Source organism: Exophiala xenobiotica, assembly GCF_000835505.1.
Source record: "Exophiala xenobiotica strain CBS 118157 unplaced genomic scaffold supercont1.5, whole genome shotgun sequence".
Lineage (NCBI taxonomy): Eukaryota > Fungi > Ascomycota > Eurotiomycetes > Chaetothyriales > Herpotrichiellaceae > Exophiala > Exophiala xenobiotica.
The window spans coordinates 3674430-3686879 of NW_013562490.1; the positions used below are offsets into that span (position 1 = coordinate 3674430).

At 50.9% G+C, this 12450-nt stretch overlaps 5 protein-coding genes across 5 annotated transcripts; 2 read left to right on the top strand and 3 right to left on the bottom strand.

Annotated features, from left to right (window-relative positions):
- Window positions 1–633: 633 nt before the first annotated feature.
- On the bottom strand, window positions 634–3782 carry PV05_09171 (uncharacterized protein). Its single transcript, XM_013458746.1, has 4 exons — window positions 3357–3782; window positions 2918–3297; window positions 2462–2866; window positions 634–2415 (listed from the first exon to the last, which is right to left on the bottom strand). The coding sequence occupies exons 1-4, from the start codon at window positions 3517–3519 to the stop codon at window positions 871–873; spliced, it is 2493 nt and encodes an 830-aa protein (XP_013314200.1). The 5' UTR covers window positions 3520–3782; the 3' UTR covers window positions 634–870.
- A 96-nt stretch (window positions 3783–3878) lies between these two features.
- On the bottom strand, window positions 3879–6017 carry PV05_09172 (uncharacterized protein; the record flags this gene model as incomplete). Its single annotated transcript, XM_013458747.1, has 3 exons — window positions 3879–4892; window positions 4942–5919; window positions 6009–6017. 3 exons carry the CDS (start codon window positions 6015–6017, stop codon window positions 3879–3881), a joined length of 2001 nt encoding a protein of 666 aa, XP_013314201.1.
- A 437-nt stretch (window positions 6018–6454) lies between these two features.
- On the bottom strand, window positions 6455–8331 carry PV05_09173 (uncharacterized protein). Its single transcript, XM_013458748.1, has 3 exons — window positions 7850–8331; window positions 6891–7770; window positions 6455–6840 (listed from the first exon to the last, which is right to left on the bottom strand). Exons 1-3 carry the CDS (start codon window positions 8109–8111, stop codon window positions 6573–6575), a joined length of 1410 nt encoding a protein of 469 aa, XP_013314202.1. The 5' UTR covers window positions 8112–8331; the 3' UTR covers window positions 6455–6572.
- Window positions 8332–8598: 267 nt separating this feature from the next.
- On the top strand, window positions 8599–10592 carry PV05_09174 (uncharacterized protein; the record flags this gene model as incomplete). Its single annotated transcript, XM_013458749.1, has 10 exons — window positions 8599–8719; window positions 8767–8773; window positions 8820–8903; window positions 8956–9179; window positions 9249–9390; window positions 9437–9628; window positions 9676–10077; window positions 10142–10257; window positions 10308–10398; window positions 10451–10592. 10 exons carry the CDS (start codon window positions 8599–8601, stop codon window positions 10590–10592), a joined length of 1521 nt encoding a protein of 506 aa, XP_013314203.1.
- Window positions 10593–11024: 432 nt separating this feature from the next.
- Window positions 11025–12113, top strand: PV05_09175 (uncharacterized protein; the record flags this gene model as incomplete). The annotated part of the gene is made up of 3 exons (XM_013458750.1): window positions 11025–11087; window positions 11153–11398; window positions 11460–12113. The coding sequence occupies 3 exons, from the start codon at window positions 11025–11027 to the stop codon at window positions 12111–12113; spliced, it is 963 nt and encodes a 320-aa protein (XP_013314204.1).
- Window positions 12114–12450: the final 337 nt, after the last annotated feature.

Here is a 12450-nt window from a genome sequence, read left to right on the forward strand (position 1 = left end):
AAGGGAGACGAACAGACGACTCAAGCAGGATTGCGACAGTTTCACAGCTATTGAAACCGACCACGGGCATGGCCCTTGTAAAGCAGCAATCTCAAGATCTGTCAAAGGGTCTGTCGCAGGTTCGCGGGCGTGGTCTCGATACAAAGGATGTGTCGAAAAGGCGATGATGCATGTCAGGTGCAGACAAGGGAGGCCTTGAAAGCGAGACTTTTCCGTGAGCCGAAGAACAGGGAATCACGTCCATCTTGCCAGGGGACATGCATTGACCGAGAGGGATCGAGAAACTGCTAGGGAACGAAACAGTGGTCGACGGTGTTGAATTTGGCGAGATTGCGGTGTTGACAAGTGGAGTTGGGCCATTCAAACATCAACATCTGGACATCACGAACCTCGGCGATTTCTCGAGAAAATAAACATCAAGACGTGGCTGGCGCGTTCTTTGAATGCTATCCACCCAGAGTAATGTGTTCCTCGTCCGTCTGCGAGAAAAGGAAGCGCTGCGGTTGAGTGTAACATGTCAAATAACCATCAAAGTTCCAGGATGGAGAGGCGTGAGAGGATGGAGAGGATGGAGATGATGGAGAGACTGGCCCGCGCAGCGATCGCCCAAGACGGAATAGAGCGGAACGGAGGATGATGGAGGCTTGAGTTGGCTGCAACATGGCGCTTCTAAACCCCCATAAAGATAAGAATATCAGCCAGAAGCGATGAATAGCGCAAAGGCCCAATTTCACCATGTTCACTGCACAGCCCACGTGGTATCCCTGCTTTCCATACCAGACTCAAGAAGGCCTGGTGCCCTTTATAATCCGAAACAAAACGCCTCGCCTGTGGTCTGCTGAGTATATATGGACTATGCCTACTGGTCTTTCAAAACCCACTATTCCGCCAGCCATGTGCTGTTGTCCCTACTGTTCCAATACTCCCTTCGCGGCGCATGCCCTCACCGTCGAGGTTGAGCTTACTCAAAACCTCTGTCGGAACTGTTGGGATATATTTTCTCGCTCGTTCTCGATTGACCCCGCCAATACCAGCCCCATAAGTGATCAGCATGTCCGTCGAGGTAGGTAGCGAGAAAGGAAGCATCAAAGATTGATCCAACGTCAAGGCATTGCGACTGAGTGCCGGATCAATGTCTTGGTCAACAGGTGAGGACGCTGTCGGTCCAGTGGTACTCTGCGGAGTGCTAGGAGTCTTTACTGCTGGGGCATCATCACCATCGTGCTTTGTAGGCGTGGCAGCTCCGGATTCTGTAGCATCGACTTGCGGAGTCAACGGCCGTTTGATCAAGGACTGTTCGCCTTTCTGCAATTGTGTCAAGAACTTCATGTGAGCTTTAGGTAAGCTTTTCTCGCCCACCTCTGCCCGGTAGTTCTTGACAGCATGGATCAATTGCGTCGGGGTGAGACGCTGCAGTTGAACAAGTGTCCCGACCAATGACTCATGGTCGTCCCCGAGAGAACTAAAACATTGAAGCCATTGAAGTAGCTGTATGACAGGAGCGAGATGTCGCCTGGCAGCATCGACCGTGTTTTCACCAGTCGATGTCGTCGACCCGTTTTCGTAGTGCTCCGGTTGACGATTATTCGCGCGAGCCCAGTCTTCGATCGCCGAGACGTTCATGCGGATTTGCATGGCTTTCGTTCTCGAGAGATATTTTCTCGTCGTCATAACACGATTGAAAAGCTCTGCTCCGATCCAGTAGATTAGCTGCGCCAATATCTGAGCAGTGATAACGGAATGGACGTCATATAGGTCAAGCACAAAGAGCGTTGAAGCAAGCAGAGATGTAATGTTTCGAGGTGAAGTCTGAGCTCGTCGCTTGGGTGAAGGCGGTCGAAATCGTTTGTCTGGATCTTCTTCTTTGGTCTTGGTCTTCGATTTGAACACCTTCCATTCTCCTTGAAAGGCCACATCGGACAGACCGGGTATCGTCTCGTGGTCCAGCAGTGCTGTATCCAGGACCTTGTTCATCCTTCGTTCGGCGTCTCGAATGATCAAGATGAAGATTTCGTTGATCAACTCTGCAAGTTCGAGTTGATATTTTGACGTTGCCTCTACCAGCCCAGCGTCCTTCTTGAGATAATGCAGCAATAAAGTGGCGTTTGACATCCAGAACGCCAACATGGTCATGTCCCATTGTGACCGTTCAATCACGTCGTTAATGAGGTCCATTGCCTTTGTCAAGACATCTTCAAGCAAAGACGCGGTCATGTGGTAATGCGAATACCTCGCCATTAGGAAAATCAAGTTGGCAGGTACAGGTTTCTGTGAAGGAGATCGTTGCGGCGTCATGTTGGTGATGATGAGATCGAAAATAGCATCGAGCTTATCGGTCTGGAAGACAAACATCTGGTCACCAATACATCGATCCCATATGAATTCTTCCTCGTCGGACTCAATGTCAGTGGGTGACTAGAAATGTCAGCGCTGGATCTCCTCAGGGTGTCACCACACACACCTCTGGTTGTTCATCAAAACCTAAAGTAGACAGGTCTACCTCCAAGTTGGCCGCGCTTTCCTGCATCAGCATTCGTCTCTTCATTTCATTCTCTGCCATTTCTTCCTCAAAGCGATCTTGCGAGAAGCCCGCATTATAAAAGTCATCATCCAGGCTTGAAGCTCCGAAATGGTAGCCATTCTCGTGCAGATAGTGTGAAAAATCGGACCCTGGCTGAACAAAGTCCAGTGCTGTGCCTCCTGAAGAAGACTTGATGTCGGGATCGGCCCCGTGGTCGAGCAACATTTTGGCGATATGCTTGTGTCGGTTGGTCATAGCCCACATTAAAGCACTCCACTGATTGCGGTCTTGCTTGTCGACCACAGCGCCTGCGTCCAGCAGAGCTGCCACAACTTCGTAGTGTCCCTGTGCCTGTCAGTACCTGGGACTTCCAAGACATGTCTGAATGAGCCCTACAAAACAACTGGCATAGATCAACGGCACTGTGCCCTCCTCATCCGGCTGGTTGACGTCCACAAACTCCTTCGCGGTCCCTCCCACGAGTTTCCGTATTCGAGCGACATCTCCATTGCTCGCGGCCATGTTGAGGCTCTTCTGAAGTATCTCCTTCTTCTCATCTGGTGATAGACTGTCGTCTGTTGCGATGGCATCTTCATCTTGTCCAGGACTTCCGTCCTCCCTGTGCTGGGCTTGTGCTGCAACCATCTCCATTAACCTCGAATCGCTATCCTGGATTCGTGCATAGGTCTCGGCGTCGTCGTAGGCCGGTGTATCAAGATGGAGGTCGAAGTCCAGAGGCCTCGCGGGAGTAGGGGCAGTAATATACTGGGAGGAGCCTATAAAAGTCCGAAATATGAGTATCTCTCTGATGCAGCACGAGACAATGGTTTCTTGCCTTGCCAGCCATCGTACATCTCGGTTTCCCCTCCATAGCTTGAGAAGTTGCGACGGTCGTCTAAGGAAGTAGGCAAGTCACTCGGAACATTTCGCGACGTAGGCGTCGTAGGCGTACGAGGAGAGGAATCAAGTGTCGGCGAGGCTGGGTCCAGAGAATCCATGCTATCGGTTGCGCGGGGAGTGTGCTCGAGGAGGGACTCGTCTCATGTCGGAGGGTTGTTATATTCGGCAGGCATGGAGGTCATCCTTGCGAAGCCTTAGCTATTCACGACCATGTTATCCCTGTAGATGCAATTTGTACGCAGGACTCCGTAATCTGTCAAGAATCAAAACTGTCAGGTGCGTGACTTCGTGTCTCGCTCGCATCCAAAACAGCCCCCCGTCAGGTTTCCGTCCATGTTTGGCAGCTCAGCCGACATCTCATTCTCACGTACAGAACATTATCTTGATGCGCTTCATTTGCTGCTATGGACAGAGAATTGATGCCTGGACAGAGGTTTTACCTTCTCCATCGTAAATCTCACAGCCATGACGGCGCGATAAAATCGTTGTTGTTCTCAAATGCATCCCAATCGAAAGAAACATCATCAAAATCCGAAAATGAAAATGCCGCATGAGGCTCATATTCGTCTGACTCCATGCATGTCGCCAACGGTACTTGAGACTCGAGCCTTTGTGTCCAGCGTCCAACTCTAGATTCAGTTGCAGCAAATCCAGGCTGACCTGCTTGTGTTGCTTGGAATATTGGTTGTTGCTGTCCTTGGGAAACTGTCGAATTGGCGTACTCGGCAGCTGTGAAGTGCTCTCTCTGGCGACCTGTAACGTTGTCTGTTTTCTCAGGAGATCTTCCTATTTGACCAGTAACCATAGGTTCGGTGGTAAGATCTGCCAGTGTGCTCGAAGCTACCAGATCGAAAGCGTCACGTTTGCCTTTGAAATCAGGAAAGTGCTCAACCATTCCCCACAGAACCGATGAACAGGTGTGGACGAGCGATTCGAGCTCCCGGAATGCGATGCGCTCTCGAACCTGAGACGAATTGACATAACTGTACAACAAGCCCGTTCCCGCAGAGTACAGATTCTCAACCGCTTGCCAAAATATGGTCAGCCTATGTTCAGTGAAGAATCGGCGGTAAAGCCGAATCATTTGGGATGCAGCCTCGGTGAGAGACAACAATGCCGATTCTGGAGGCGATGCGACGTTGGCCGATGGATGATACAGGTAGAACATGGCTCGATGGTATGTGAGTTCGAAGTTTTCAAGGTTCTTCCGTTCGCTGTCGGTCAAGCTGGCACTTCGAGGTGTGTCATCATACCAACTCTGAATCTGGTCATGCATCCGCTGTTGCCATACGTGGATGTCTTCAGGAGCGCAAACCGCCGGGGGTTTCTCGTATAATGTCGCCTGCATCTCCGACTGAATCTGTCGATAGCGGAAGACGTGTCGGCTAACGCGCTTGGGTTGAGGGCCCGAGACATCGTTTGAGACAATTCCGTTCACAGTAATAGATTCATCGTTCACAACGCTAGGGAACTTGGAAGGCGTCAGCACCTCGAAAACCCCAAGAGGAGTTTTCGCTTACCTTTGCCGTGATGGCGCCATCCGCTAGGCAGGATGGCAACCCCAATGCGATAGAGATGTTCCTGTCCATGGCGTAAGCCACCCAGAATGTCCTCCTTCTGGTGTCGAGAGTAAGAAAGTCAATGTCATCTGAAGGCGATTCTCGATGAAGTCCCAACTCCACGGCGAGTCTTAATGCAGCGCCCACCGTCTTCCATACAGCCCACACGGTGGGGTGGTGGTATGAGTATTGCGCAACAAGAAGAAGAGCTTGCACTCCCTCGACTTCACTTGGTAAGCCAGCCTCCGTCAGTGCTCGGAGTGCGGTCTTATGATATCGGTCTGCGAGAGAGGTGGGTATTCTTGAGGGGTCTTGCTTTTGCAACGTCAACAACGCAACCGCGAAAACTTCAAATGCGAAGAATACTGCCAGTCTAGAATCAGTGCTGGTATGCGTCACGATGAGATCCACCACCTGTGGCATAGTGTACAGCAGGTCGAGCTTGTGTCTCAAGGTTGGTTCGTGCAACAAAGGCATACTCATGTTGGCGAAGCGGAAGTATGCCTTTACAAGGCTATGGGCCCCTTGCTTGGTAGGAAGTGACACCGGGGAAGTGTCGAAGTCTACCATCATCTCCGATGGAACCGTACTTTCTGCGATTTGCTGTCCGGAGGCTCTCATTCTGGCTCCTGGTTGCGCTGTTTTGGACCCTATGAGCTCTGTCAACAGAATGGTGGAAAATGTAGGCTCTGCCATAGGACCCCGCTGTGTCATACCAACAGCGCGTTTCACGGTGCCTTTTGCGGCCGCTCGAGGGCTGTTGTCATTTTCCAGCGGTTCAGTTTGAGTGGTTGTTGCTCCCGGCACCCAGGATGCCGCGGGTTGAGATAGATTCGCTGTCGTTGATGAGATCGGTGACCTTGGTGTTGCATCAACATCATGGTCGATGCCATGAGCTTGAAGTTTCAGCTCCAGATATGCAACACGTTCCTCGAGACTCTGTACATAACTGTGTTCATGAACGCGTCAATTCCGCTTCAACACCAGAGGGTGTGTGTGATGCAACCTTCTAGGCACTTGTCTCTTACTGACAGCATCGTAGCCCACACAGTCAACCCCAGCAATCTCGCAGAGACTGCATCTCTATGACCCTAGATCAGAATCGACAGTGCAAAGTTTGCGGCGGCGCAGATTGCGTCGGGCAGAATACTCACGGGATGTTTTTGGTCACATTTTTTCTTCTTCAATCGACACCGGTGGCAAGCGGTTATATTAGACCTGACCATGGACGGCGGCCTGACATGCTTTCTGGAATTGGCGGCAGCTGTGACAAAATTCATGGTTGCAGCCACTTAGACTAGGTCGAGGTTTTGCAGATTACAATAGGAAACATGAAACAGCACCAGGCCATGTTCAGTATTGTAAGAAGCAAAGTGGGGAAAAGATGTCTAGGCATTTATGTGTCGATAAGAGTTGACCTCCTCGATCTTGTATCTTCTTCAAAGTGATCTTGTCTACTCGGAAATGGTGCGTGAAGATTACAACGATGATTTCGAGAGGGGAGTCGGGCATGTGAGATCACAATGCAGGACTGGTACTATCTGGAGTGCTGCTACTCGACTACTTAGAACAATGCTCTTGTTAGTCCGTCATCAGAGGTGATGGCGCACTACTCCTGATAACTCCTGAGGCTCTCCGTCCATTCGAGGACTGCTCTGATCCTTGCCAGTTGACACCTTGTGGAAAGCCCATTTCTCTGCCAACTCTTGAGGCAATGTACCCTCGATCGAATCCACTACGTAGTCGCCAATGAGTGGCAAGAACTTCCATGCATGCGCTGACCCTCCGGTTGCCAGGTGGATACCATCGACCGAGGGATGAGGAGCAATCAGAAAGTCCGCAGTCGGGGTTGTGCTAATCCTAGAGTGCATGGTTAGCCGACTTCCAGCACGGACGGATATGGAACATACCAGCATATCTTTGTCCTGTCAAAATGCCGATTAGCAAGAGCGGGCATGATCTCCCTCAGGTTCTCTCGCATTGCAGCTTCCGCATCCTTTGGAATAACGTCTGTAGGGTTGCTGACCATTGTTCGAGGAAAACATATCTGTATGTACCTTGAGCGATCTTCAGGATGCGGTACCATGACGGTGTTCTTATAGCCAGGAGACCGACGGAGGATCTTAATCTCGCCCTGATAAGGGGGAAACATGTTCAGCCCCGTGCTGAGATTGGTGGTAATGGACATGTTCTTCCAGCGGGCTTCTTCCTCAGGTGTAACCTTGATCCAAGCTACTTCATGACCAACAGGAACTTGGCGGCCTCCCAAGTAAACCAGCTTGTTGGACCAGGCACCAGCTGCAACGATGACCATATCCGCTGAAAGTGTAGTCTGGTTGTCCAGAGTTACTCCTTTGCATTGACTGTTGGTGATATTGATATGGTCAACCGCGGATCCGCATCTGAAGCTGATTGAGGGCAGCTTCCGACACCTGTCGTAGTAGACCTGTATGCCCTCCTTGGCGTCGATGAATGCGGCTTCCAGGTTGCAGTAAGCCTTGTTCCATCGCGGGCGGCTACCAAGCACCCCGTCAGAAGGAGGTTGGGACATCTTGCCATGGATTCTTTGATACACCTCTTCTCGAGTCGACATCTCGATGATATCTTCCGAGCGACACAGTGACTTCGCTCGATCCAATGTGATCTGGTAAATATCTGTGAAACGACTCGGCTCGCCATCGCAGACGAATGTCATGCCTTGTTGATACATGTGACAGCTCAGGTCCGGGTCTTCCTGAATTTTCTCCTGGGCTAATTTCGCCAGCCGGGCATAGACCGGATCAGTGTAATCTGTTCCTTGCGTCAGTTTTTGTGCTACTCAATCTCGCAGCTTCGTCGAGTGAGACTCCTTCGACAGGATTGATCTTACCTGAACGGATACACCGAGTAGTATCGACACTCGTCCCATCGGGTACTGGAGGTGTCAAGCGATCGATGACAGTCACGCTCGTCGCAGGATATCTCTTGGCGATAGCAAATGCTGTCGATAGCCCAAACACGCCAGCGCCGATAACAATGACCCTGGCCGAGAATGATTTCTGGGGCGACATCGTGGCTTCGATGCTGCGAGCACCTCTCAGTATTGATTGCGGTTGATCACCAAACGAAGCCTCTTCAGATGGTCTTGCCATCAGCTTGCCAAGAGTCCAGAGGATCCAGGTAACGCTGGCAATACATATGTACAAAGGGTAGGCGGTTTAGGCCGACATGATGGCGTCCATGCGAAGGCGGGGTTGAGGTGTTTGTGGCACGACATTGGCTGGCGGACGACGCCGCCCGGATGGGCTGAGGAAGCCTTCATACATTGCCACGCTGACAGTATCGAGACCTATAGATATCGTGTGGTTGTGAAAGCGGAGAGGATGATCTCGAGGAAGTTGTTGACAGGAAGACAGTTGAAGAGCGGAGGAGTCTCCGAGCGGCGAAGACCGCAGCGAATCAGACGACAACCAGTTCCTCTTCATCTGCTGGACGACTTCTTCCTCCTTGACATCGTCTCTACTTACGCGATATCAGTAGCCGCGGGGGATATCGGCCTCGAGCAAGGTATATAACCATGTATTCCCGCTTGGTCGCCTCCATGGCTATCCCACTGAACTACCCGACGCCCAAGTGGCCATGTTTTCCAAATTCTTCCATCGTCCCACGAACCGTGTCCACCATGACACCAGCCCAGAGGAACGCCGCCTAGTGATGCGGCTCGACATGTTTCTGCTCACGTTTGGCTGTCTCTCTCAAGGTGAGTTCTCGTCAACTTCTTAAGTAATGACCTAACAACTCGAGAAGTGATCAAGTATGCCGTCCTGTCGGGATTGTGATTTTGACCCTAATGTATCAAGGTTCCTTGATCAATCGAATATCAACAATGCGTATGTATCTGGAATGAAAGAAGATCTCAAGCTCTACGGAAATGAGCTCAACTAGTAAGTGCTTTGCGAGGCGTGACCAGCAGTGTGGTTGACGCGGGCTTTCAAGCTTCACCACCTATTTCAATATTGGCTATTGCGTTATGCTCATCCCTTCTCAAATCGTCCTGACGTATGTCCGACCGAGCTACTGGCTCCCTGGCTTGGAAATTGCTTGGGGCGTACTCACCGGGCTCATTGCAACAGCCAGCAGTGCCCGTCAAGTGTATGCTATTCGTGCATTCCTTGGTCTCTGCGAGAGCAGTGCCTGGCCCGGCATGATGACTCTTCTCAGTAAGTGTCCCCACCCAGGTAGCATGAGACTCGAGTTGCCGCTTTCAGTGTTGCTGACCCTTTCACCAGTGCATTGGTATACTCCACTTGAACTTGCCAAACGCATGGGCTTTTATCACTCCTGTCAAGCCATTGGCAGCATGATGTCTGGTGCTATTCAGGCTGCCATCAGTACCACGCTTGAAGGTCATAGTGGCCTTGCTGGATGGAGGTAAGGTACTGTTCAGATTCGAGTTTCAAGTTGCTGATCACTAAAGGTGGCTCTTCATTATCAATGCGATCATCACTGTCGTTTGGGGCTTTGCAGGATTTTTCATGCTTCCCGACTACCCGAACAGACCCAATCCGAGGGCTTTCTGGTTCTGCAAAGACCATGCTGAGATTGCCATGTGCAGGTTGGCTCGACATGGGCGCGCTGAGCCAGAATCCGTCTCATGGGCCGGTGCGAAGTATGGCATATGTTCGCCCGGCTGATCATATCACTAACCTGAAGTAGGCGTACATTCTCTACCTGGGTCACATATTTCTTTGCGGTGCTCTACATTTGCACTGTCATTGGCAACTATGGGTATACCTTCTTCGGATTGTTCTTGAAGAGCTTGAGAAATCCGAATGGCAACCGGACTTGGACTACTGCTCAAGTCAATGCAATCCCTATTGGCGGCAGTGCCATTCAGGTTGTCTTTGTGTGGGTTTGGGCGTTCATCTCAGACTATCTGCAGCTTCGATGGCCTTTGATCATGGTCCAGATATCGATCGCGCTCATCCCTGGTATCATCATGAGTATCTGGACACGACATCCCCAGACGGTCGGATTGTCTGCCGCTTACGCCAGCTATTTCCTGAACTATATGGTGCTTGGAACAGCGCCTCTTATCTTCGCTTGGCTTGCCGATATGTCAGTCTCTCTATCTCGTTCTCTTACTCAGTCATATGTGAACCGAGAATGCTGACCGATCCAGTCTGCCCCACGATGCTGAAGCTCGGCCACTCGTTGTGGGTGCTGCCATTACTGGCGATTATGCCATTGCTGCCTGGTCAAACATTCTGATGTGGCCGGCGAAGCAAGCACCTCATTGTCTTTTCTTCCCCTGTCTCCCTCTCTGCGCTTACTGACAATGTCAACAGACAAGTATGGCTGGGAAGCTGCAATTGCTCTCCTGACCACTGCGATGATCATGACCTGTGTGCTTCGTTTCATCGATGGGAAATATTTACGGTATGTTGTGTTGGTTTGATATAGTGCATCATCTAACGCGAATATGTCTCAGCAAACGAAGAGAAGAGTTCACGGCCATGCTGGGGCAACCATTCACGGTGGGCACCAATGAACTCGGCGCCGTGAATACCAACGAGGAGACCAAAAGCGTTGGGAGCATTGACAAACGGGCTGAGGTGATGATTAGCAAATAGCGGGTTTGGGAGTGATCCTGGATGCTCCATATGAGGTGTGAGTGTCTGTTCTATCAAGCAATGATCAAGGGAAGAGGGATCGAAAGAGCGAGCATTCATAAGCCTATTTCTTTCGAATCAACAAGTCACGTGCCGTCATCACGTGTCACTATGTCGGATGGTTTGTCCGGGGCTTGGCAGCTCTTGTGGTGAGATCATCGACATCATCAAGATCATCTGTCCGACTTCATCTCATCACCATGCGGCGCGTCGCAGGCATAATCGAAACATTGTCGTCATGATAAACACGCTGCCAGTCTTCGTCTTAGGTACAAGTATTCTTCCGCAAACACTCCTTTCATACTCGTAGTTACTGTATTCCGCTCTCAACACCACTCCCCGCATCGAGTAATACTGTCTAGAATTCCATTATCAACTTCTCAAACCACCAACATGGTATCTCTGACCGGAAACAGTTTTGATCCTGACAAGGACATTCCTGATCTCACTGGCAAGGTAAATGCCCCAGCATCCCCTACCACATGGCAATGACCCAGCAGCTCACAGCCCCTACTTGACAGGATTACATTGTAACAGGCGGCTCTGCAGGAATAGGCTTCGGCATTGCTGCCCACCTGCTCCAGCACAATGCAAACAGTATAACCATCCTATCCAACAAAGAAGAGCACGCAACCTCCGCCCTCGAAGAACTCAAGGAATACGGCGACACCAACAGAGTACACTGGACAAAATGTGACCTGGAGGATCTGAAATTCGTTGACGAAGTAGCCAATAAATTGGCGCAATCCCAGAAAAAGATCGACGGTGTACGTTGAAACCAGCCCTTCGCCGCCTTGGTATATCTCCCACTAATATAATGTTGCGTAGCTCATCCTCAATGCCGGGCTGGGCGTAGGCGTCTACAACGAAACCAAGGATCGTCTCGACTCACATTTCCAAGTCAATCATCTCTCGCAATTCCATCTGATGCTCAAATTACTCCCCAATCTGCGCGACACTCCCAACTCCCGCATCGTGCTGGAATCGTCGGAACTCCATCGCGGCTCCAACGCCGACACCAAATTCGAAAACGAAGCAGAGATCAATCGCGACATTGGGCCCACGAAACTATACAATCGAACCAAACTCGCTCAAATCCTGACAGTGCGCGCTCTCCAGCGCCGCATCGACGCCGGCCAACTGGGCTTCCAACCAGGTGCGAGAATCTACGTCAACGCCGTACACCCCGGCGGTGTCGAGACGGACCAGCCTCTGCAGGCAGAGGAGGCATATGGCATGCTCGGAGTAATTGGCCACAAACTCATCAAGCCGTTCATGAAGGATCCCGTCTCTCAAGGTTGTCGTCCGGCGTTGTTTGCAGCCACAAGCAAGGAAGTCGAAGAGCAAGGCATCACTGGCAAGTATATCGTGCCGGACAAAAAGGTCACGGACCCGAGCAAGGAGGCTCAAGACGACGAACTGGGTGAGAGACTTTGGAGTCTCAGCGAGCAAATAATCAAGGACAGACTAGGTGCAGCGTGAGCTACCATGGCAAGACTGCCCATAACGAATGTCGGTCTGAGGGCGAACCACTAGCACCTCCACGTTGAAACAGGGTACTGCTTTTTCCTATCTACTACCAAAATGCAGCTAATGAATGTCCAAACACAATGCACCGAGTTTGGTTCGAATGGCATGTTGCCGACATCTTTACGGTGCTGTGGAATGGAAAACTCAGGGGTGACAGCCTCGTCAACTGATTTGACTTTTCATCGTCCAGACCTGTTCCCAGTCAATACACAAACTTTTTCACGTTGACGGTTCACTGTAGCTGCTCGCCGCTCAGAGCGTTCTATCCAGGTCACATGTCGGATTGATC